At 39.9% G+C, this 24,914-nt stretch overlaps 1 protein-coding gene and 1 pseudogene across 4 annotated transcripts in view; both read left to right on the top strand.

Annotated features, from left to right (window-relative positions):
• Scai (suppressor of cancer cell invasion) overlaps window positions 1-24,914 on the top strand; it is a 144,994-nt gene that overhangs the window by 78,330 nt on the left and 41,750 nt on the right. For 3 of the 4 annotated variants that reach the window (XM_026777337.1, XM_005345959.2, XM_026777339.1), the window contains exon 3: window positions 6,003-6,134. The exons of the other annotated variant lie outside the window; for it this stretch is intronic. In XM_026777337.1, coding sequence (XP_026633138.1) covers window positions 6,003-6,134 — 132 coding nt within the window. The remainder of the gene's footprint in view (window positions 1-6,002; window positions 6,135-24,914) is intronic. 4 annotated transcript variants of the gene reach the window in all.
• LOC102002242 lies at window positions 7,946-8,423 on the top strand (annotated as a pseudogene).

Raw genomic sequence — 24,914 nt, 5'->3', positions numbered from 1 at the left:
AAAACCCCACTTCTTCCAACTGGAAACAAATCAATACTATTTATGTAATATAGAGGCATCAACATCAAATAATAAAAGGTCAATGAGTGCAAAAAAATAAAAAAACATTTGCCTTCAATCAAAGTCAATTCTCTCTCAACTTCAGCTGATAATGTCCTGGAACTATTTAAATCCTTGTCACCACCCAAGGTTTTATTTAAAGTAATCAGTTCATCAGGTTTTATCCCAATAGTGGGCCACAGTTGGACAATGTCTCCTAAAATCTTTGGAAGTCATTAAGAGTCTTCAGTCAGTCTCCTAAGTTGCACCTTTTGAGGTCTAATTTTTTGTAAGCCTTTTTTTTATAACCTAAATAATTAATAGAATCTTCTCTTTGTATTTTTTTTTCAGGAGCAGTTTGTAATCTACAGCAAGGCAAAAGTTTCTTCTTCAAACATTCTTTCTAAAGTATCTACATTTGAATCAGATAGCAAAATGTCGTCCATGTAATGGTAAACTATAGATTCAGGAAATTGCATCTGTACCATTTCCAATGGCTGACTTACAAAACATTGGCACAGGGTGGACTATTTAACATTCCCTGTGGGGAATCTTCCATTGATATTTCTTTGTAGGCTGAGAATTATTATAAGTAGGCACCGTGAAGGCAAATATTTCTTTATAAACTGTAGTGAAGAAACAGTCTTTTAAATCAATAACTCTAAGAGGCCATCCTTTAGGCAGTAGAGAAGGCAAAGGAATGCCAGACTGTAGAGATCCCATTGGCTGATTTGCCTTATTAACAGCTCTTAGATCTGTCACTATTCTCCATTTTCCATATTTCCTTTAAACAACAAATACAGGAGAATTTTGAAGGCTGACTGATTTTTCAATATGCTAGGCACCTAGTTGCTCCTGTACCTGATGTTGTAAAGCTTGCAGTTTCTCTTTTGTTAAAGGCCATTGCTTAACCCATACAGGTTGTCTGTGAACCATATTAAAGATAGGGCTGTTGGTGCCTTTGAAATAGCAGCAGCTGTTGTACCCAGTTCTTGTACAACCAGAATGGTCAGTGACTGTTCTTTATATCTTATATTTTACCCAGAAACATACATTAATTTATGGTTTGTTTCTAAGATTGGTGGAATGTTTTTCTGAGTATTCCATTGCTGTAACAAATCACACCCCCATAAATTTATTACTCTGTTTGCTACATATGGTTTTAATATTCTTCTCTGTCCTTCTGGCCCTATTCATTCTACCCATCTCATGCTCTGCTTTGCCTGTGATAAAGTTCCCATTTTTAAAAACTGAACATTTATGAACCAAAAAGCCCAATTTGGATGCTAAGATTTTGACGAAATTATTGTTATATCCACACCTGTGTTTATCTTCAATGACTCATTTATTCATATTTTTTATTTTGGTCTTTGTTCATTTATAAAAGTTTGCTAAAATACACACTTTTTCTTCTGAAATTTTTGTTCTGTCTTTTATAGCTGTTTCGTTGTCCAGAGCAGTATGGTTTCTTACAATATACATTATGTTCTTTCATTGCTCTCAGAAGGAATTTTCCTCTACAATGGCAGGAATATACTAGATGTGGCATAGGGTTCTGCAAGAGGCTCCTCATGGAGTTTCCTGGTGACAAAGGATTACCATGAATATTCCTTGTTGATCTACATTCTTTAGTCCAATGTCTGCTTTTGCCACACCTTCCTCATAATCCAGAAGGGAGGAACGTTCTGTATGGATTATGGTTAGGAAAAACATTGTTTCTAGGAACTCCCTGTCTACAATCCCTTTTAAGGTGACCTTGTTTGCCACAATTGTAACATTTGATATTTCAATTTTTTCTCAAACCTTTAGAAATCGGCTCCCTTATCCATGCATCATCATGGTCATGAGATTCAATATTAACTGTTTCTCGAATCCATTCCTCCAGAGGTGTTGATCGTACCTTTAATGAACTCATTATCCTTTTGCGTAGAGAATTGGCATTTTCAAAAGTCAGAGATTGAATTGTTATTTGTCTAGCTTCTGAATTTGGTATCATTCTGTTTACTGCTGAAGTCAATAATTGTAAGAAATCCATTAAGGCTTCCTTTGGGCCCTGTATAACTTTAGTAAATGACTCAATTTTTTTTCTTGTTTCTCCAGTTCTACCCTAAGCATTCAAAGCTGCTGTGTGGCATAAATCCAGGGTGTGGTCATCATATACAGCTTGCCTTTCTATAATAGCATATTCTCCTTCTCCAAGAATTTGCTCTTGGGAGATTTCCCCACCTCTAGCTTTACTCTGTTGTTCAATAATCTTAGCCTCTTCTCTGAACCAGGTACTCCACTGTACTTGTGGACCAGGCTCTAAAGCAGCTTAACTAAGGCTATCCCGACTTTAGGGATAATTCTATTACAAATTGACCACAAGTTTGGCTTTGCTTCACAAAAAATGAATGCATACCATATGAGGCTATTGCTTTCATGAATCTCCTTAAATCTAACATTGGCTCAGGAGTCCAGGTAGCTGTAACAGAGTCTCTGCCCATTTGGCAATTACTATAAGGTTACTGGATATATTAAGGTTAGTTGTCTGAAAACTTTAGACTGTTCCTCTCTATTATTATAACGCAATGCTTAAATTGGCTCTCCATTAAACTCTTCTTTCTAGGTTTACATATCTGTTATATGTTTTATTAAGTTTTTCTAAGGCCAGTATCTAAGCACTCAGATTAAACAAGTTTTTTAGTGATATGACAAAGCTGATAATGTTTACAAATGACATTACATAAAGCCCATCTATATTAGATATCCTCATTTAATCATTTCATTTTCAAACTGTCTAGCATATTATCATACAGAGACCCAATCCCTTCATTGTAATGGTTTTCCCATTTTTTAATGTAAATGGAAAGTTTTTTTTAAGTAATTTCTCTCTTTAAGAATTCCTAATTGTCTTACCAAGTATACTGACAGTGTTGATGAAGACGTGAGGCTTATTGCTACTGCGGAGAACAGTAAAAGCCTGACTAGATTTCAAGGTAGCTTCTCTCTCTGTCTCTCTCTGTCTCTGTCTCTCTCTCCCCCTCCCCTCTGTGGTTTGTTGGACATTCTTAGTCTTTTCAATCTGAGATTTTTTTTTCATTCTAGAAATATATTATTTCTGCAGCTGTTTCTTCTCCCTTGTTCGGCCTTTCTACCTGTATACACTATTCCATGGGTGCTGATTTCTCTTGCCGCTGTAGTCCTTATATCCCTTGACCCATGGGTGCTGATTTCTCTTGCCGCTGTAGTCCTTATATCCCTTCACTCATTTTTCATTTCTTCCTAACAACTTTTGGCCTACTACCTTAAAGCTGACATTTGTGGATTATGAATTATTTTGAAAATCTCCATCTTACTCTTCAACCAGTCTATAAAGTTTATTATTTCAGTGATTATATTTGTTTTATAATAACAATTTCTACCTGCTTTGTCTCTATTATTCTCCCCTTAGTGAGCCTTATTCTATTTACTTTTTCTTTCCTCCTGTCTTGTGGATGTTAACAACCTCACTGATGAGAATATGAGATGGAGTCAGGAAAGCTACAGCTTGGTTTATGCCTCGTCTGCTGTGCTTAGGAAATGAAGGGTCTGGTGGCAGGCATGTGTTGAGAGATTTACTAGGGTCAAAGTCTTTTTATATTATGGTTTGAACTCCCTTCTCAGGAACGAAACTATTCATAATCTCTTTCCTCTAGTCCGTGAAGTGAGAAGAGCAGTAGGGTAACAGAATATGGGAAGAGGCAAAACCAGCAGTATTGACATTGCATGTTAAATAACTTCAGGGCTGGAGAGATGGCTCAGCAGTTAGAACATGTATTGCTCTTCCAGAAGACCAAGTTCAGTTCCATGTATCCATATTGAAGGCTGAACTACCTGTAACTACAGCTCCTGGGGATCCAACATGTCTTGTACCCACATACATGGCACACACTCACATGGACACATAGACACACATAGACAATTTAAAAATATGCCAGGAGGTGGTGCACGCTTTTAATCTCAGCACCCGGGAGGCATAGGCAAATGGATCTCTTGTTCTAGAGAGCTAGTTCTGGACAGCCTGAGCTACACAAAGAAACCTGTCTCGAAAAGCAGATGATAGGTAGGTAGTTAGGTAGTTAGGTAGATAGATAGGTAGTTAGGTAGATAGATAGATAGATAGATAGATAGATAGATAGATAGATAGATAGATAGATAGATAGATAGATAGATAATAGACAGACAAATTAATAAGACTTTCCCACTGTCTGTCTCCACTGACACCTTTGTGTTACCCAGTAGACTTTTGACTATTCTGGGTCTGCTGATAGTTTTCCTGCCTTGCATCCACTCTTGCCTGTTCCAGATAATGTTGGAGAGAAAAAGTTCATTAGAATAACTCTGCTAGTGCCTAGAAAGATGGCTCAGCAGTTAAGAGCACTTCCAGAGAACCAAGTTTGGTTCTAGAACCTAGTTAAGCTCACAGTCACCTATAACTCGGTTTCAGAAGATCCAATATCTCTGGTCTTACGTACCTGCACTCATGTGTACATACCCACACACACACACACGTATGCAAATTTTAAATATGTATATTAATATATAATATAGTTGATATAATAGATATTAATATATAATATATAATTAATATATTACATATATTAAATCTTTTTTCATTTAAAAAGTAATTCTACCCTAACTTCTTGCTCTGATCTCTGGTCCTTGTTTACTCTTGTCTTTTTGTCAAGACACTGAAACCAAATTTTGCTGGGCTATCCCAGGAATTTTGTTGTATGTCTTAATTTAGTATAGGTTACCTTTTAAAAATGGCTGGTTAATATAATTGACTACATATGAAGATAGCGTGTATTAAATGAGATGTAGATTAATTTTTTTATGTGGATAGGGGTTTGGAGGATGATTTACGGGACTTGGTTCTCTCCTTCCACTCTACAGGGTTCTAGTACTCTAACTCAGGTCATCAGCAAGCTCTTTATTTACTGAACCTCTTTGCTGGATAGTTTCAGTATAGACCTCTGTGCGTGAGAGAGTTTTTATCCTTTTTATATTTATTGCCTCACCGTTTTATAGAGTGTGTGTGTACACATGCTATACGTATGTTTGTGTTCATTTGTGTATTGGTACACATGTGTGTTAGGTGCTGTCCTCCTTATTTTTTGAAATAGGGTCTCTCAGTGGAACTTAGAGCTAGCTAACTTAGCTGGTCTGGCTGGCCAGACATCTCTAGAGGTCTGCCTGTCTGTCTTTTACTCCTTACCTCTGGGGTTACAAGTTTGCACCACCATGCTCAGCTCTTGGTATGGGTGCTGGCATCATCCTCCAGTCCTTGTGCTTTTGTGGCAAGCACTTAAGCTGCTGGGATATCACCTCAGTCCCCACCTCCACCTTAAGTGGAGTGGAAATCGTGGCATAGAGTAAGTGCAGGGATTTGAAGTCTGTGAAATACTTCCCTGGGTCAATTGTAGGGCTCATTAGATTGTTTTTAGGTTTTAATTGTTAAAATATGGAGATGTGAAGGATTATCTTCTTTATTTTATTTTTTTAAATAATCTTTTTTATTTTACATACCAATCCCAGTTCCCTCTTTTCCTCTCCTCCCACTCTTCCCACCTTCCCCCACCCCACCCAAAGGATTTATCATCTAGGATAAATTTATAGACTCAAATTGGGCAAGTAAGTAAAAGGATCAGTATTTTAGATTATTAAACAGACCAAATGCCTGTAATAGAATAGGAATTCAAATTATAGTTATTGGATGAAAGAACATTAAAAATGGCTTTGCATATGTTTCTGCCATTTCTTAACACTACCAGTGTGAGAATGTTTATTTTTTAGCACGTCTTGCATGTTTTTATTATTGGAGTAATTAAAGGAGTTCTCTGCTTGTCTTGAGGGGGTGGGGAATGTCTTCAACTGATGTTACTAGGGCCTCCTCCCACCCTTTGTTCACCAGCTGCATAAATGAGCATGTTTCCTTACAGGACTGAATTTGCTCTTAAAGAAACCATGTCCTCTGGAGGTGCTGAAGATGACATCCCCCAGGGAGAGAGGAAGACAGTCACAGATTTCTGTTATCTTTTGGATAAATCCAAGCAACTGTTCAATGGGTTAAGGTTAGTAGACTCTTGATGTGTTAAACTTTTCTCTAGTTCTGCTTTCCCTCTCACTAATATATGGTAAGTTTCTGAAAATTATGTATATATCCTGTATATCAGGCATTCAGACCTATTTTACATATATTGAATACACACACACCACTGTATTAGAAATAATTGCAGCTTGGTGAGGAAGCCCATGCCTGTAATCCCAGCACTAGGGAGACTTGAGGTAGGAGAATCACAGTTAAGTCTGAGCTACAAATGAGACCCTACCTCAAAAACAAAGCAAACAAAAACAGAACAAACAGAAAGAAGTGACATTAGTTCTTTTTTGGGGGGGGGGCAATGTTTATTATTAGATGAAAAAAAAATGTGTTGGGTTGAAGATATGGTTAAGGCACTTGAAACTTTTCCAGAGGCTCTTAAGTTCAGTTCCTAGTACCCATGTTGGATAGTTTACAACTGCCTGCAACTCCAACTCCAGAATATTCAGTGCCCTTTTGACAGTTATACACAAATAAAAATAAATCTGAAAAAAATTTTCATCCAGTCAGCTGGCAATAGTCTTTTGCTTTATATTGATAAGAATTATGAGTAGGCAAGAAGATTCTTCCAGTGCTAACAGTCCTCAACTTTGAGTTCTAAGGCCTGAGGGCTCTTCTGGCAGGCCCAGGGCCTATTGTTCCCAGTTTTAAAAAGGAGGGATTTAGAGCATCAGGCAGTCAGGTTGGAGAATTGTAGCTCTGTTTATCCACCAGTAGTCCCAGCATATAGAAAGAGTGCTGGTATGAAGATAGTTCACCGGACAACTTGGTTGCTTCCCTTAAGCAACACCAGGAAACGTTCTAACAGCTATCAAGAGTCAAGTCACTGAATTGCCCAACATCTTAGCTTATTTAAAGGAAAAATGAAATATTAAAGTAGGTGTAAGAAATGAAGGCTTATTAAAATTTAAATGACTTAATGGGCATATTTTTTATTTTAAAAGTGTTTAGATTTATTTATATGTATGAGTGTTTTGCCTGTATGTAAGTAGGTGTATCATGTATAAGCCTGGTGCCCATGGAGAGGAAAAGAAGGCATCAAAACTGGAGTTAAAGACAGTTGTAAGCCAACATGTAGGTGCTGGGAACCAAACAAGTGTTTAACAGTTCTTTGGCAGTGCTTAACTTTTGCTCCAAGGGGAGGTGGTTCCCTCTAATATGTCCAAATAGGAGGGACAAAAAGTATTTGTTTTACTCAAGTTGAGAAGAGTTTTTTTGTTAAATGTTTTCTGTTGTTTTTATAGATGGCTTATGTTCATTTTTCATCTCATATTTGATTGACATCTGTTTTTATCCATGAAGGTATTTAGATTCAAGCACTCTATTTTTTTTATGTGTATGAATGTTTTGCCTGCGTGTATGTACGTATTCTGTATACATGCCTGGATGCATGCTTAGTGTCTGTAGAGGTCACTAGAAAGTGCTGGAACTTCTGGAGCTGGAGTTATGGACAGGCCTATGCCACCACGCAGGTGCTGGAAATTGAACCCTGATTATCGGGAAGAACAGCCAGTGCTCTCTTATCTCTCTAGCACAATTGTGTGGTTTTGAGACTCAGTCTTCCTGAATGCAGGGTAGTATCTTCATGAAGTAATGTCTTAAATTTTAACAATACTAATAATGGTGAATTTTGAAATTTTACCTTGAACCATGGATAAAAAAATCTATCAAAGATTCATTTTAGTGTTTTGTGTGAATGAATCTCTTCAATTTAAGCCTTAATTAAAGTCCAAATTTTCACCAGGGGGCGGTGCCTGGCCAGCGGGGTTCGTGGCTTGAGATTCCCTGGGAGCCAACACGATTTTGCATCTTGAGATCCCATGGCTGACCTTCCTGGGCTTTGGGGCTCTTTTGCCCATGTCAGCAGAACATTATGCCAGCGCTGCTTCAGCACCTCCAGGAGCCTCTGTGCTATCCAGAAAATGACTCGGGTGCATGTAGTGGACAGTAGTGCCCTGGGGAACGCCCCATACCATTGGCCTCCTCGATGCATCCAAGTCTACTATAACAAGAGTGGGGTGAGCAAGGTAGGCAGCCAGTTTCTGCTGGCCATTAGGGGACAGAAGAAGAAAGCACTCATTGTGGAACTTCACATGCCTGGCTCCCGAATGACCCCAGGGTTTAACTCAACAACGTGGTCCTCATTGAGGTCAATAGGAACCCTGTGGGGACTCGTATTAAAAGACGTATCCCAACCAGCTTTCGCAAGAGGGAAGGCAAGTATTCCAGAGTGTTGGCCATAGCTCAGAACTTTGTGTGAGCGGCGTGCCTCTGCACCATGCACTCATTCCCTTCACACTGGTGATGGTGTCCTGGAACAGAATAAATGTTTTAATGTGTGCAAAAATGAATAAATAAGTAAAAAATAAAGTCCAAATTTTCTGTGAACACTTGGGTCTTGTGCCACCTACTAGGTACCCTTAAACCTCTGCTTCACAGAGATATTGGTATTTTGATTCTCTGCCCACTTCCCTTTTCTACTTCTGGCATTCTCCCCATTGTTGGGAATCAAACCCAGGTTTGGTGCATGCTAGGTTAGCATTCTTTTGTTGAGGTATATTTTCCCAGTTATGAAAGGAAGGAAGGAATTAGTATTTAGCAGTTATTATTTCATATCTGTATCTAGAACTGTCTTTTTATTATTCAGATTATTTTATTTATTTATTACGAGTATGTACTTTGCCTGCATGCTTATCTGTGCATCACTTGCATGTCTGTTGTCACCAGGAAAAAGCATCAGATCCCTGAAACTGACGTGACAGATGGTCGTAAGCTCCCATGTAAGCTGGCAGTTGAAACTGCGTCCTTTAGTAGAGTAGCCGCTGCTGAGCCATCCTTCCAGCCCCTAGGAACTTTAAGCATGGAATTTTAAAAGTATTTCAGTAGAAGGCTAAGTAGATGGGCTCAGCTTCTAAAACACTTGTCTTGGAAGCTTACGGTTCAGGAGGTGGATCACTGAGTATGGTGGTGTATACTTGTTATCCTTGCCTGGGGAGCTAGAGACAGGAGGATCCCTGGGGATGCTGGCCATCCAGTCTGACCAGTTTGGTGAAACTTGAGGTCAGTGAGAGACCCTGTCTCAAAAAATAATGTGGATAACTCCTCAGTAACAGTGGCCAAAGCTGATCTGGGCAATTATGCACACACACAGTTGGGAGGGTGGGCTCACATACATACACAGGCTCACAAAGATTTTAGTAGAGATAGCAATGAAAAGTCCATTATGTGTGATTAAATTACAAAAATAAAGAAAATTGCAAAAGCAGGGGTTTTTTTTAAGATTAGAAAAATAGTTATTTTAAAATCTGAGAGAGAGAGCATGTTTAGTTTTTTGGGTTTTTTATTTTTTTTAATCTATGAATGTTTTGTTTATAATTTGTGTGTGTGCAGTGCCAGCAGAGAGGACATCAGGTCCTCTGGAACTGGAGTTACAGGAGGTTGGGTGCTAGGAACTAAACCTGAGTTCTCTGCAAGAGCAGCAAGTGCTTTCTTCCAGCTGAGCCATGTCTTCAGGCCCCACATGATATTTTGGTTTATTTTATTTTAAAATGAAAATTTTGTGTTCAATGAATTTTCTGAGACAGGCATCGTGGTATATGCCTGTACTAGCTTTTTACCAACCTGAAACAAGCTAGGGTCATCTAAGAGGGAATTTCAACTGAAATATGCTTTCTCAGATTTCCTGTAGGCAAATTTGATGAGCAATTTATTAATTAATGAATAATGTGGAAGAATCCAGTCCACCAAGGGCTGTGCCTCCCTGGCCTTGGCTTCGGTTCCTGCCCTGGCCCCCATCTTAGAGTATGGTGTTTCCTCACAGCGATGGGAAGCAAACTGGGACAGTGCCTATAATCTGGCTGCTCAGAAGGCTGAGGCGGCAGTCTCCTGCGCCCAATGCCTAGACTAGTTAAGACTCTACTACCAAAAAAAAAAAAGAAAAAGAAAATTATTTTTGTGTGAAATAAAATCCCATGTATGTGTGTGCTTTCTGTATTTAGTAAAATGTAACCATTTGTTGTTTAATATTGAACCTTAGTTGGAAAACCCTTAGAAAGGACACTCTCTGTCAGTTCAAAGTCTTCCTTGCGGTTCCCAGGGTGGCAGGGTGGAGAAATGTTACCTTCTCAGCATTATTTACTTTGTCTTCTTTGAATTTCTAAACTAAAAGGTTTTCTTATTTCAAGTTTTGATGCTTTTGGTTTGGTTTTGATCATTTATTTGCAATATATAAGATTTTTGGGGGGCTAACAATGAGAAAGTTGTTTTTCATTGATTCTCTTCTACCACCTTTGTGTGTGTTCTGGGAATCAAACTCAGATTGCCAGGTCCATGAGACGTCTTGCTGTCTTGAGGAAGTTTTTTGATTGTCTCCTTCCTTCTATACTTGTGTTGGTTTAATTGGAAAATGAGATCCCAGTGCCTGTAGAGCATATGAAATACATGGGTAGTCAGCCAGCACTCCACTCAAGGAGGGGCCAGTGGCATCCAGGTACAAAGGTGTCAACTCTTAACTGACCATTCCGCCAGACATTCCTTCCACTCTTGCTGCTCCTCTTTCTGCTCTGTTTCTTTGTGTTTTCTCTTTCACGTGTTTCTTGTGAAGGAGGGTGTGAGGAGCACATGCTGGAGATGCAGCCCAGGCCTCCATACATAGTAGTCACTTGCTGTGCCCCTGGGCCTTCCTCCCAGCTGTAGTGAGTCTTTATATTCAAATTTAAAAGGTTTTAGTATATTTTATTTTTTTTAATTATGTATGGGGGAGGGGGTTGTGCACACAAGTGCAAATGTCATAGGAGACCAGAGGCATTGGATTCCCCTCAAACTGCAGTTACAGGCTAGTGTGAGCCATCCAGTGTGGGTGGTAGGAGTTGAGTTCCAGTCCTCTATAAAAGCCCTTCATGCTCTCAAATGCTGAGCTTCTTTCTAGCCCAAGTATTAAAAAAAAAAAAAAAAAAGCAAACATACTCATGTGACCTGAACTCAGAATGAAGATACAAAATGTAGATCCTCAGAAACTCCCTGGTGTTGTCTGTTATGGGAATTTTTACACTTTAGAAACTGAGTCTAAAAGTGCCTGTCAATGCATAGAAGGCTTCACGCTTTTCTGTGTACCATTTCACTGGGGGCACATGCCTTTCCATCTTGTATGCGATGTTTATTTGACTTATCAGGACCTTTTGTTTCTCCAGCTGTAATAATCTGAACAGAATGTTTTCTTTGTAAATTTCCTGTCTGGAATATATACGTAGTACTTAGCTCTTCTTGCTGCTCACTGTGTAAGAAAACCGTCCAGCGAGGAAGAAATGGGTGAAATGAGTGGTGATTTGCTTATGGTAGTGCGAGCATGTAGTTATGGTAGTCATGAAGTGAGGATAATGGTTTTTTAAAAGCTTTGAATACTTTCAGAAAATGATCAAAAGCTCAAATGCATTGCCACGTTCTGGTTGCCATGGTGACTAAAACCGTGGCAGCAGAATAGAATACTTGGTGGGATTATTCCAGGTGGCAGTTTCAGACCTAGGTTTGAGAAACACAGCTGTGTCTCCCAGTGATCTTGGAGGCCTCTAAGTCCCTGCTAATCTCACTCTAGAGGAGTGAGGACATGAGCCTTGGAGGAGCAGGAGTTGTGGATAAGCACCAAAGTCAAGTGTAGTGGTCTCAGGTGAAGGTAATTACGGAAATTAAATAAATGTACATAGATGCTTACAAAGGAGGGAATTACCTTTAGTACTTTCACTAGAGACATGTCTTTGTGATGCCCTTGTTCCTAAAAAGAGGAAAACAGAGAAATGAAGTTTGTTCCATTGTCTCCTTCTTTTCCCTGTTCTCTATCCTCTTTTTCCTTTCTTCATATTCTCGCAGAGGCAAGTTCAGCAAACTAGTCATTTCAGACATGATACCCTCTGTTCATTCTTGTGCTCCTTGCCTTCATTTCATGGGCTCACCACTCAAGAGTCAATTGTACATTTGGCATAGAAAGCCACCAAATACATTGGGTTCATGGTCTAGAAAATTATTTACTTAGAAATTTAATGTGAGGGGCTGGAGAGACAGCTCAGCAGTTAAGAAATTTAATGTGAGCTGGGTGTGGGTACAGTTGTAATCCCAGCACCTGGGACGCAGAGTTAGAAGGATTGCCACAAGTTCCAGGCCAACCAGGGCTACATAATAAGGTCAGAGACAACAATAATAGTAGTAAAGAAAAAAGAGATTTAATATAAGCTATAAATGTAATCATATATTCTAGCTACCTTTTTAAAAGTAAAGAAGAAACAATAATATATATTATTTGATTCAGTATGCTAATAGTTCTGTTTTATCATGTGATCTGTGTAGGACTTACCAAGATATTTATGTCCCTGATGCCAAGTCCTTGGTTGCAGTGACTGTTTTACTCTGGCTTGGACCTCAATTCAGATTAGACCAAAATTCTCATTTCTAGTTCTCATTAGCTCTGTGTGACTTGTGCTCATGGCTCAGGCAAAATTTTACCCAGTTATAACTTCTGTGTCACAGTGGCCCACATGGCTCCCTGGTTAATCTGTATTGGCTGTTCTGGGTTCTCTTCTTTGCTTTGGTTTTTCAATTCCTTTCTGTAGATGCAGACAGCATAGAGGGTATTTGCTGTGGGCAGTTCGTAACCAGCTACCTGCATTTTGATGATCTCAGGCGCTTCTTCATTTCTTATAGTCTTTCATGAGGGATGCCATAACAGAGTAACATAGGCTAAATGCTTAAGAATGGGACATGTATTTTCTCCCATTTCTAAAGGCGGCAAGTCCAAGCTTAGGATGTTGGCAAGTTTGATTTCTTCTGAAGACCATGCTCCATCCTGTAGCCTTACACAGCCATTGTTATATGAGGGCCCTGGCATTTGTCTGTGTGCCCTGATCTTAGGACACAAATCATACTAGTTTAGGACCCCAAAGTTAGTTAGTATTGGTGAAAATGTTTTCTGTGAGCTTTTAGAATGGTTGTCTTACTCAGTTTGGGGAAGGTTTTGAGTAGATTCAAAGCTTCTACCAGGTCTAGCAGTTGAAATGTCATAATGACATTGTAAACCTTGGGCAGACTGGTGAGTTCTCAGCAGTTCTCTTTAACTCTCATGTTTCCCGAGACGGCTCTTCTCAGATCTTAACTGTCTGAATGGGTGCAGAGCAGGGCCTTCTTTCTGTTCCTGTTAAGCTGTTGCTGGAAGCTCGATTAGGGATGAGTTGGGATAATGTAGCTGTAGTTTGTTTTTGTTTTTCTTGAGGTAGAGTTTGGAGGGGCTGGTTTTGTTGTTTTATTTTGTTCTGTTCTGTTCTGTTTTGAGACTAGGTCTTTATGTAGCTCTGACTGTCCTAAGACATCTTCTGCCTTCTGAGATCTGAGATTAAGGCCATTTTCCACCATGTCCAGCATGTTGTTTTTAAGCTCTTCCAGGAGGATGTGCAGGGTGATTGAGCAGGTAGAAGTGCTTTCTGCCAGGTCTTATATTCTGACTTTGATCCCTAGGACTCTCACGTGGCGGAAGTTAGAGAGATGACTCAGTGGTTAAGAGCATCTGTTGCTCTTGCAGAAAACCGAGGTTTGGTTGCCAAAAACTCACATGTCTGCTCATAACTACTTATAACTATAGTTCCTGGGGATTCTCTGCTCTCTTCTGTTCTCTGGGTGCCGTGTTTATGTGATAACTTACATATATGTAATCAAAATACTCATACCCATAAAATAAAAGTAATAAAAAAAGAACTCTGTAGGAAGAGCAAACTGAGAGAAAATGTAATACATAGTGAGATGCTCTGCAAACAGTGCTTGTCCTGGTAATGTGCAAAACAATCCCACACCAGTTAGGATTTAAAGGGGTATTTATTTTGGGGGGTAAAACTCACAAAACACCAACCGTCAGGAAAGGAGCCTAGTCGCTAGAGCAGGAGCCGGAATCAAGCACCAGAACCAAGAGTGCGGGCTGAGGCTTGCCGCTCTTTTTTAAAGATTAAATAGACCACGCCCCAGTGGGCTGGTATTTCAGCAGCTATTGACTGAAGGAGTGGAAGACGCTCCTGCTCCACAGCACAGTGGGCCCGTACTTCAGCGGCTATTGGCTGAGGAGCGGAAGGTCCTCCTGCAGCATTCTGGTCACAGATAGCACCCAGTTTTGCCAGTGTTTGTCACAGTGGGAGCTGCTGTTGCAGACAGTGATGTTCTTCACTGAGGTGGGAACAAGAGTCTCAAACACCACTTGGTTCTTCACACCAGGAATAGAGTCTTTTGGTCTTTTGCTCCCCAAGAGAACCAACATCTAGAACTTTTTTAGATACTACCACATCTATAAGATAGTCTTGGCCAGTTGCCAGATGTGAGCCTTAAAAATCTTAGGAAGAGGCATGGGGTTTAAAGATGTACCCCAAGCTGGCTGCTGGCAGTGTACATCTGTCATCTGGTTACCCCAGAGAATGAGTAGAAGGGTTTCATGAACCCAGAAATTCAAGACCAACCTGGGCAGCATAGTGAGAGTAAGAACAAAATAAAACAAAAAGTTGGCTCCTTTTTTCCAGGAGCATGATAGCATTGGAAAATAAAGTTATTAGTAGGTCTGTGTCTAGATGTGACACCCGTAAGCCTCCTGCAGCTGGTTCTCGGATGTCATTACATTGCTGTATTTGAATTAACAAGTCTGAATTCAAATTATTCAGTTACTCGGTATCATAAGCCATTATTAGGAATGAATGATGTACTAAGTGCCTTTTATGTGCCAGCCCCACCATTCTGGGCATCACACTAGACACAGAGCAAAGCAGAGAGAGTTTTCCCCCTTTTTGTTCAAAACAAAAAAAAAAAAAAATGACTTGACTTGCTCATCAGCAACATTAAGGTATCTTCCCCTGCCAAAAACACTCAGCTTTTTATACCTGTGAAACTTAATTTTTATACCTGTGGTGTTTAATTTTTTCTTGCTGCTCAGACAGAGCCCCTGACAAAAACAACTTCAGGAATGAATGGTTCATTTTGCTCACACTGTGCGGGTAGAGCTATGATGGAGGAGGAAGGCCAGGACCACAGTAAAGAATGTGCTAGTGCTCTGGCCTTTTCCCTACGTGTAATCTGCTCTCCAGCCCCTGGAGCAGTGCCACCACATTCCAGGTGGACCTTCCTTCCTCAGTCACTGACACTCCAAGGTGTGCCTTCTAGGTCATTGTTAGAGCCTGAGGACCTGACTTCAGTCCCTGTGACCCACATGGTAGGATGCAAGAACCAAGTCCTGGAAGTTGTCCTTTGACCCCGACATATGCATGTGCCCATTCCAATAAATAAAGGTAACTTAAAAGTATTTTACTGCAAACATTAAACAGGACCTATTCAGTGTGGCTTTCTCAGTCTCTAGTGGCCTTTTGTCTAATAAACATATAGGAACATGGGTTGGAACAGATGTAATGTCTGTCTTACAACTTTTTCTGCATAAATAACAGATTTGTGCATGGGCTAGGTGCTTGTTGACTAAAGGCTTATTCAGAGAAGCCAGAATATCTCTTGGTCTTTGGCCACACCTCTATGGAAGATCTGCAGCACCCTAACCCTGGAGAACAGAATTAGTTCCCAGAAAAGAACTTTGCTAATATGGACTGTATACAAAAAATACTGGACTATCATATGTCTATAAAAAAGATCAGAAACAAACATTTGGGAAGATTTATGAAATTTATCCTGTTGGACGTGTGATATAGCAATAGGTCAGTTTACTCTTTTTCTTGAGACATTTTTTTCTAGATGATTGTCCTTTTTCTTCAGATGTCACATTTGTCCAGTGCTCTTCAGTTTCCTTAGCTAGATACCTTTATTTTCCTGAAAAGACAAAAACAAAACTCTTCCCCAATCCTAACTTTGGTGAGTTTCCCTTTTAGCAAGTTAAATCTGATCAAATGAGAGGCATTTGTTAGACTGATAAGTTAGTTTAGATTGAATGACCATGCTGTTTGATGAACTATCACCTCTTCTAATCAAGAGGTGTCTCTTGTTCAAATCTATCTTTGTCAATTTTGATACCCATCTTTAAATAGTCAGGCTGACTTAGTATGGTAGTTTTCTCTACTATCCATTATTAATAGCTGCCATTCCTCTCTCGTTAGCATTTCAAAAATTGAAAGTTAAAGCATTATGTAATCTATTTCGGGGGGGGTCTTTATTACTCCTTCCTTTTTATTAAACATATCTTTTAGAGTTCTATTTGAACTTTTCTATAACTGTTTGCCCTGTAGGATTCTGTGGTATACCTACCTGTATTAAGGTTTATATTGTAATATGCAAAAAGAACTTTCATTTTATGAGAAACATGTTGGAGCATTGTCAGTCTTAAATTTTACAGTTATACCAATGATGGCCATAAATTCTAGCAAATGTGTGATTACAGAATCAGCCTTTTCAGAACTTAAAGCAGTTGCCCATTGAAATCCTAAATATGTATCTGTGGTATGGTGTGCATATTTTAACTTTCCAAATTCTGCAAAATGAAACAATTTCATCTGCTAAATTTCATTTGAGTACCCTTTGGATTACTTCCTGCAGGTAGTGGAGCTTGGTTGTATAAAGAACAAATAGGACTTTTTTTTTTTTTTTTTTTTGGTTTTTTTGAGACAGGGTTTCTCTGTGGCTTTGAAGCCTGTCCTGGAACTAGCTCTGTAGACCAGGCTGGTCTCAAACTCACAGAGATCCACCTGCCTCTGCCTCCCGAGTGCTGGAATTAAAGGCTTGCACCACCATCGACCGGCTAGGACATTTCCTTATAATGTCCTTGACTTGTTGCCAAGTGATGGGAAAACCTTTCATGCTCTCCTGTGCCCTGTTCTTGTACAACCTGAATGGTCAGTGACTGTTATTTATATCTAGTAAAAAAAAATTCCAGAAGCATACATTAATTTATGGTTTGTTTTTAAGTTGGGGATGTTTTTCTGAGTATTCCATTGCTGTAACAAATCACGTCCCCATAAATTCATTGATATGTTAGCCACATATAGCTTAAATTTTCCTCTCTGTCCGTCTGACCCTATATATTTGACCCATCTCATATTTTGTTTACCTCAGATAAAGTTCCAATCCCTAAAAGCTGAATATTTACCTTCAGAAGAGGCCATTTTAGATGCCAAGATTCTGGTGCAATTATTGTTACATCTGCACCTGTATCTACAAGACCTTCAGTTAAAATGTTATTTGTTTTTTTAACTTTGATCATTAATCATTTGTAGAACTTTGCCAATATTTGCTTTTTTGTTTATCTTCAAAAACTGTTCTATCGTCCAGAGCAGTATGGTTTTTTTTTATAATAGGCATTAGGTCCTTTAATTGCTTCATGTGGGGGCCTACGAGGAGCTCCCCAAGGCATTTCACAATGGCAAGGGGTTTCCTTGTCTGTCCCTTGTTGATTTGCAGTCATTGGTCCAATGTCTGCCTTTGCCACACCTTCTGAATACTCCAGAAGGGATATGCCTCTGTTTGGATTAACCTTAGAAAAAAACATTGTTTCTAGGATGCCCTGCCTACAGTCCTTTTTAGGTGGCTTTGTTTGCCACAATTAAACACCTGACATTTTGATTTTTCTTTAAGAATTGGGAATTACCTCTCCTGGTTATCACATCATCATGGTTATCAGATTCAATATTGACTGTATCGTGGAACCATTTCTCTATGGGTGTTCATCTTGCCTTTAAAAGCCTGATTATCCTTTTGCCTTTGAATTAGCATTTTCAAAAGCCAGAGATGCAATAATTATTTATCTAGTTTCTGAATTTGGTATCATTCTATTTCAGCTGAAGTCAATCTTTGTTATTAAAAAAAAAAAGGGGGAAGGTTTCTTTGGAGCCCTATATAACTTAATAAATGATTCAGTTCTTTCTCCAACTTTGTCAGTTCTGTCCCAAGCATTCAAAGTAGCTATACAGCATAGAGCCAAGGTATGGTCATAATACAGAGACTGTATTTGTACATCAGTGTAATCACCCTCTCCAAGATGTTGATCTTGGGAAATTTCAATGCCTCTAGCCTCATCTTTCTACCACATCCTCCACTGTAATAGAAGACTAGGCTCCAATACTGCTATAACCAAGTCTTTCCAGTCTTGTGGGACAATTCTGTTACAAGTTGACCATGAATTTAACATCTGTCTCACAAAAGGTGGATGCATACCATGTGAGACTACCACTTCCTTAAATCTCCTCAAAACTAGCATTTCCATAGGAATCCACTCAGCTTTTACACAGCCTTGGGGATACCTGTCACTTGGTGGTTATTCCTATAAGGCGACTGGATAAATTAAGATGGGTTGTTTGAAAACCTTGGGCTGTTCCTCTCTAGTTTTATAATGTAATACAGAGGTTGGTTCTTCTTTAAATTCCTCTGTCTTTCTCTGAATATCTTGTAGGCTTGTAACTTATCAGTCAAAATGGCATGATTTTCTTTAGTAACTTTTTCTAGGGCCCGTATTTTGGCACTCATATCACCCAACTTTTTTAGGGATAAAAGAAGAATAACCAAACTGATAATGTTTATAATTGACATTACATAAATCCCATCTAAGTTAATTATCCCTTCATTTAATTGTTCCACTTTTAAAGCACCCATTGTGTAATCATACAGAGCCCTAATTTCCATTGTAATGGTGTTTCCCATTTTTTAAGTGGGAAAAACATCTCTCCATTTTTTTTAACTAACTCCCCCCTTTTAAAATTCCCAATTGTCTGACCAAATCTGCTGACAGTGGTAGTGATGGTGAAGTGTGCAGCTGACTGCTATTGCGTAGAACAGCAGAAGCCCAAGCACATGTCAGAGTGTGCGGCTGTGTGGGACAGCAGAAGCCCGAGTACATGTCAGAGTGTGCGGCTTTGTGGGACAGCAGAAGCCCGAGCACATGTCAGAGTGTGTGGCTGTGTGGGACAGCAGAAGCCCGAGCACAATGTCAAAGCAGCGGCCTAGTGTGGCAGCATCCCAAGAAGGGGGTCCAGGGAAAGCCCACAACCTACTAGAGGTATCCTCCTGTCTGAAAAACATTCAAAGAATGTGGGAAGAAGCACATGCAGATGGGAGCTGCCTAAAGGCAGAGTTGGCTGGTTGTGAGGGCCTAATTCCAGCAGCTCTTGGAGCCCAAGCACCTGTGCAGTTTTCTACAGAGAGGATGCAACAAAAAAAATCTCATACTTGTTCAGAGGCCTTGGAAAGGGGGAGGAAAACCTAGCTGGTGAGGCAGTGACTTGTATGAGAGCCGCCACGTGTAGCCCCAGTGTGTGCTGGTGGCTGCAAAGCCACGAACAGGCAGCTTCCTTGTGAATTTATGCCCCAAAAGTTGGATACAAGATGAATCATAATCCTAATTAGTCTTACTAAAATCCAAGAGTCAGATATGGGGGGTGTATTAGATCAGAGAACCAGGAGCAACCACCAGTTGCCTCCTTCCTCTCTCTTCAGCCTAAAAAAGCTGGAATCCTGTCTGTACCCCACTGATGTGGGATTCCCCTCTGAATGCTGTGAATAGCATTGGTTAATGAATGAAGCTGCTTTGGCCTACAACAGGGCAGAATTGAGTAAGGCAGAATTCCAAGCAGATAGAGGAGGAAAGAAAGTGGAGTCAGAGAAACACCATGTAGCCTCCTGAGAAGAAAGCACCTGATATCAATACCAGTAAACCACAAGCTTCATAGTAAAATACAGAATAATGGAAATGGGTTAATTTAAGATGTAAGAGCTAGCTAGAAATACTCTTAAACTAATAGGCCAAACAGTATTACAATTAATATAGTTTCTGTGTGATTATTTCTTGTCTGAGAAGCCAGGAAACGAAAGAACAGTCACTGTCTACAGAATAGCACCCACCCATCTGCGATCTGGATACATGTGTGCCCTCTTGGGGTTGGGAAAAAGGTGGCTGAGATCATGCCCATGGCTCCTCACTCCCCACCTGGGCAGGTGGTAGGATTGGGTTGCTAGGCATGCTCAGGCAGGAGAGCATGGCAAATTCCCACTGCCATACACAGAGATATTTCCAGGCTGCACTCTGTGCTGCGTGTCAGATTTAGCTTTTACTCAGATAAAAAGGGCTTATATGCTGCACGGGTGCTATGCAGAGTTGAAGTGGTGGGCACAGTTCCTACCCAGTGGTCCCAGAGCTGGCAGTAAGATACCTACACCATATTGAAAGTCTGAGAGAGGCAGAGCCAGCACCCAGGGCTGCCGCAATACACTGCTTACCATTTTAAAGCATTCCTGGTCAGAAAATAATTACAGAAATGCAATAAAGACAGAGTCAGACAGAAATAAACCTCTGAATGGGTCTCAGTGTGTTTGAAAAATGTATATAGGCTTGAGAGAAAGGAGAAAATAATATAGAAAAAATAAAACCTTTATAGAGACAGTACAGACAGTCATAGATTAAAGGAGTAAAGAAAACTAAGTCACATAAAGATGGAAGATATTCAGAGAATCTGGATTATGTATATTACTGCTTTCATTGAATTTTTAGACTATGAATGAGCTGAGGAGAGAGAGACATTTCATTGTATGGGCTGCAGAGTTAAACCAACATTTATACTTTAAAGGTATCTTGACTTCAAAATTTGAGCCTAAGGATATGTTGCTTTGGAAAAGAGGTTCTGCTTTAGTTTTACAGGAGATGAGAACCTGTGGATTGCTTCCAGGCTAATGTGATTTGATGGACCAAACCCCCTGAAAGGTCTCCATGAACCCCTCAAAATTACTTTGCCCAAGAAAAAGCAGGAAACAGTTTGAAGAGCACTATGCCCAAATTCCCAAATATTGTTTATAAATGTTTGTTTACATTTAAATGGGGATATGCCATAGAGTTGAATACTTTGCATTGGTATGGATCTTGGTCTATTGAAACAAATTTAAGGTCCATTTTGTTATATGTATATTTCTACTCTTGAAGGTATTATGTTTGTGCAGCTCATTTAAAAATGTAAGTGGGGGCTGGAGAGATGGCTCAGAGGTTAAGAGCACTGGCTGCTCTTCCAGAGGTCATGAGTTCAATTCCAAGCAATCACATGGTGGCTTACAACCATCTGCAATGAGATCTGGCACCCTCTTCTGGCATGTGGGCATACATGGAGACAGAATGTTATATACATAATAAATAAATATTTTTAAAAATGTAATGTGTAATTAAGAAATACAGGTTAATAGTCATCTATAATAATCAAGCTTGTAGTCGTGTTAGTTAGCTTTTCTAGATGTACAGACTTATATTTCAGAGGGATAGTTATTCTTCAAACCTTTCAAAGACCTTCAGAATATGGCATTTAGATGGAGGTGGGGGTTCCTTGGACTTCCCACAGGACAGGGAGCCCTGATTGCTTTTCGGGCTGAGGAGGGGGGGACTTAATTGAGGGAGGGGGAGGGAAATGGGAGGCGGTGGCGGGGAAGAGACAGAAATCTTTAATAAATAAATAAATTTTAAAAAAAAGAATTGTCACAGACATGGGGTCTCTTCACAGCAATAAAAACCCAAACCAGTAAAAAACAAAAAAATGTTTAAGAAATTAGGACTTTTCTCAACAATGAGACACATCTGTTCCTGGCAATACCAGTCTACTTCAGGAGGATGATGGGCATTGAAGAGACTCCTTATTGAATTGGTTAGCCATGTGGGCAAGAAACTGCTCTTGCCTGAACTGCTTGATGATATGCTATATGAACTGTACATGCAGGACCCACAGAAAAATGACTGCTGAACTTGCCTAAAGAAGGTGAGACATTCAGGGTTCCTGTTTCATGAGATAACTGCCAGACATTTTCCAGAACACAGGAGAAAGCAAATGATGGACTTTGCCAGTACAAGGCATAAGAGATCTTCGAATTTCCTGCTTTGTGGAAAAGTCTGCCAGATACTATGGGCTGTAGCTGAAGATGGTGCTGCAATGATACAGAAGAACTGTGGGTCACTGTCCAGGCAGCGAGAGGTCGCTGTCTGCTCTAGAGTTTTGAAAGTTGCTTACAATGCACTTCCTGTTAACTTAGGTAATATATTCTTCTCATGTTTTGGCGGAGTTGAAGAACAGATAGTTATAGTTTAGTTATGATAAAAGATAAAGTAGATATAAATATTGTAACTATAATTCTTGCTTGATAACTTTTATTGTATGTAATCTTGCTATGTTGAAGTTAAAACCTTTTTTTATTTAGACAGAAAAGGGGAGGTGATGTAGGATTCCCCTCTGTATGCTGTGAATACCATTGGTTAAAGAATAAAGCTGCTTTGGCTTACAGCAGGGTAGAATTGAGTAAGGCAGGAATTCCGAACAGATAGAAGACAAAAGAAAGTGGAGTCAGAGAGCCCCAGAGGAGAAAGACCTACACACGCACCAGTACCGGTAAACCATGAGCCTCATGGTAAACAGCAAAATAATGGAAATGGATTAATTTAAGATACAAGAGCTAGCCAGAAATACGCTTAAGCTAATAGGCCAGACTGTATTGCAATTAATATAATTTCTGTGATTATTTCGGGTCTGGGCAGCCGGGAACAAACGAGTGGTCTCTGTCTACACCCCACTTTATCACTTCCTGTCTCTACCTACCAAGTGCTGGAATTAAAGACACATGCCACCACTGGCTGGCTCCTGTGGTTAACTAGTAGCTAGCTCCACCCTCTGATCTCCAGGCAAGCTTTGTCAGAACATAATCAAATATCACACAGCAACACCTTAAACTATCAGGCTCGTCATTTGGTCTGTTTGTTCCCAGCCTCCTGATGTCCATCAACAGCACTGAAGATTTAAAGAGAGATTGGTGTCATGCCTACACATTTCTCTAAAATCCCAGAAAAAGAATGTCAGCAACCATCTTACAACATCAGTGCCTATCCAAAATGAAATGCAAGGTCATTTAGTTCGCAGAGGCCCATTTAATTTAACTGCATTAATCATTAATTTCCCATCTGTATTGACAGCAATAATAATCAGATGATGCATTTAGAGTTAAAAGCCAGAGTCAAGCTCTGAATTGTAGAAGAATTTACCTAAAACTCTGGTTTTTTTGGGTTTTTTTGTTTGTTTTTGTTTTTCAGGAGAGGGTTTCTCTGCATAGTTCTGGCTGTCTTGGAACTAGCTCTTGTAGACCAGGCTGGCCTCAAACTCACGGAGCTCCACCTGCCTCTGCCTCTGCATGCTGGGATTAAAGATGTGCACCACTAACATCATTCTAAAACTCTTTGTCAAATACTTTATTTAATTTTAGACTCTTAAGCATTTTATAATGGTTTATATGTTAGCTTCTATGATATGTGTCATTAGAAAAAGGGTGATTCCCCTGGCGGTAGTGGCGCACGCCTTTAATCCCAGCATTTGGGAGGCAGAGGCAGGCGGATCTTTGTGAGTTCGAGGCCAGCCTGCTTGGTCTACAGAGCTAGTTCCAGGACAGGCTCCAAAGCTACAGAGAAACCCTGTCTCGAAAAAAACAAAACAAAAAGAAAAAAGGTGATCATAAGAAATAAGTTAACCTTATTTTGTAAAACTTTTAGCTGATTCTTATAATTTTTTTCTGTGTATTTGATATGGGGGAGGGAGTAGTGCTCACAAGCCATGTAATTTATGAGAAGGTAAAAGGACAGCTTTTGCGGGTTAGAGCTCTTCTCTCCCGTGTGGGTCTTGCAGATCCTACTCAGGTCGTCAGCCATGGCAGCAGGCTCCCTTACTTCCTAAGCCATCATCAGCGCAGTTGTGATTCTTTAGACTGGAATGATAAATGCCCTGAATTCTTTTGAGGAAATTAGTATTTTAGCAAATGTATGTAGCTAACATTGTTTGTTGTTCTAAAAGTGAGAAATGTTTGTATTTATCATTTACTGACAAATCCTGTTTAGTGATTTTCTTAGTGATACTAGAAAACCAGTCACTTTTATCTCAGATGTTATTTCTTCTTTTACTAACCCCAACATTGGGCACAGAACATTCATCTTTAAAACCCTGTTTTCTTATACCTAGCCTGTTACACAACATGAGGTAGGAGCGAGATGCTTATGGGTTTCAACGACTTCACACGTGGGTCACTGATGGATCAGGACTTGAGCTTTGTTTCTCCTGACAGACCTGAGCAGGGACAGAAGTGGGGTTATAAGCACAAAATTCACAACATTCATTGCCAAGTTACAGTTACAATTTTTACCAGTCAGAAATCAAAGATTGAGACTTTCCTTGTGTGTTCCAACCTTGTTAATCAACATACAATGCAAGCCTTTTAGTCCAATCCATCAGATTCGTTTGTTCCTTCTGTTGTTAGGAACAGCCATGATGTTTCTAGAGGACGAAAGATGCATAGCAGCCATGTCTGTGGTTTAGAAAGGAAGTGGGTCAGCTACTGGGAGGTTCCCAGCTTCCCTAGGGCTTGGGAACCTAAACTTTGTTTCACCCTGTAGGTTAAATGGAGTCTGATGTCAGAATGGCAGCACTCGGGCCAAAGTGCTTTTGCCTGCTTCCATCACAACAAAAATATAAATACAACCTTTGTTATCATCATTATGTATGTCCGTGTGGGTCCTTGTGACATGGAGCTCATGTGGAGGTCAGAAAGCAGCCTGTAGAGTCAGTTCTGTCCTTCCTTTTTTTTTTTTTTTTTTTTTTTTTTCGAGACAGGGGAGGCTTCTGGGTTTGGTTCTTCGCGACGGGCTTCCTCTCTGGGTGTAACAGCCCTGGCTGTCCTGGAACTTACTCTGTAGACCAGGTTGGCCTCAAACTCAGAGAACCTCCTGAGTGCTGAGATTAAAGATCTGCAC

Source organism: Microtus ochrogaster, chromosome 4 (assembly GCF_000317375.1).
Source record: "Microtus ochrogaster isolate Prairie Vole_2 chromosome 4, MicOch1.0, whole genome shotgun sequence".
NCBI lineage: Eukaryota > Metazoa > Chordata > Mammalia > Rodentia > Cricetidae > Microtus > Microtus ochrogaster.
Note: the sequence above shows the minus strand (reverse complement) of the source record. Positions and strands in the feature narration are given on the sequence as shown.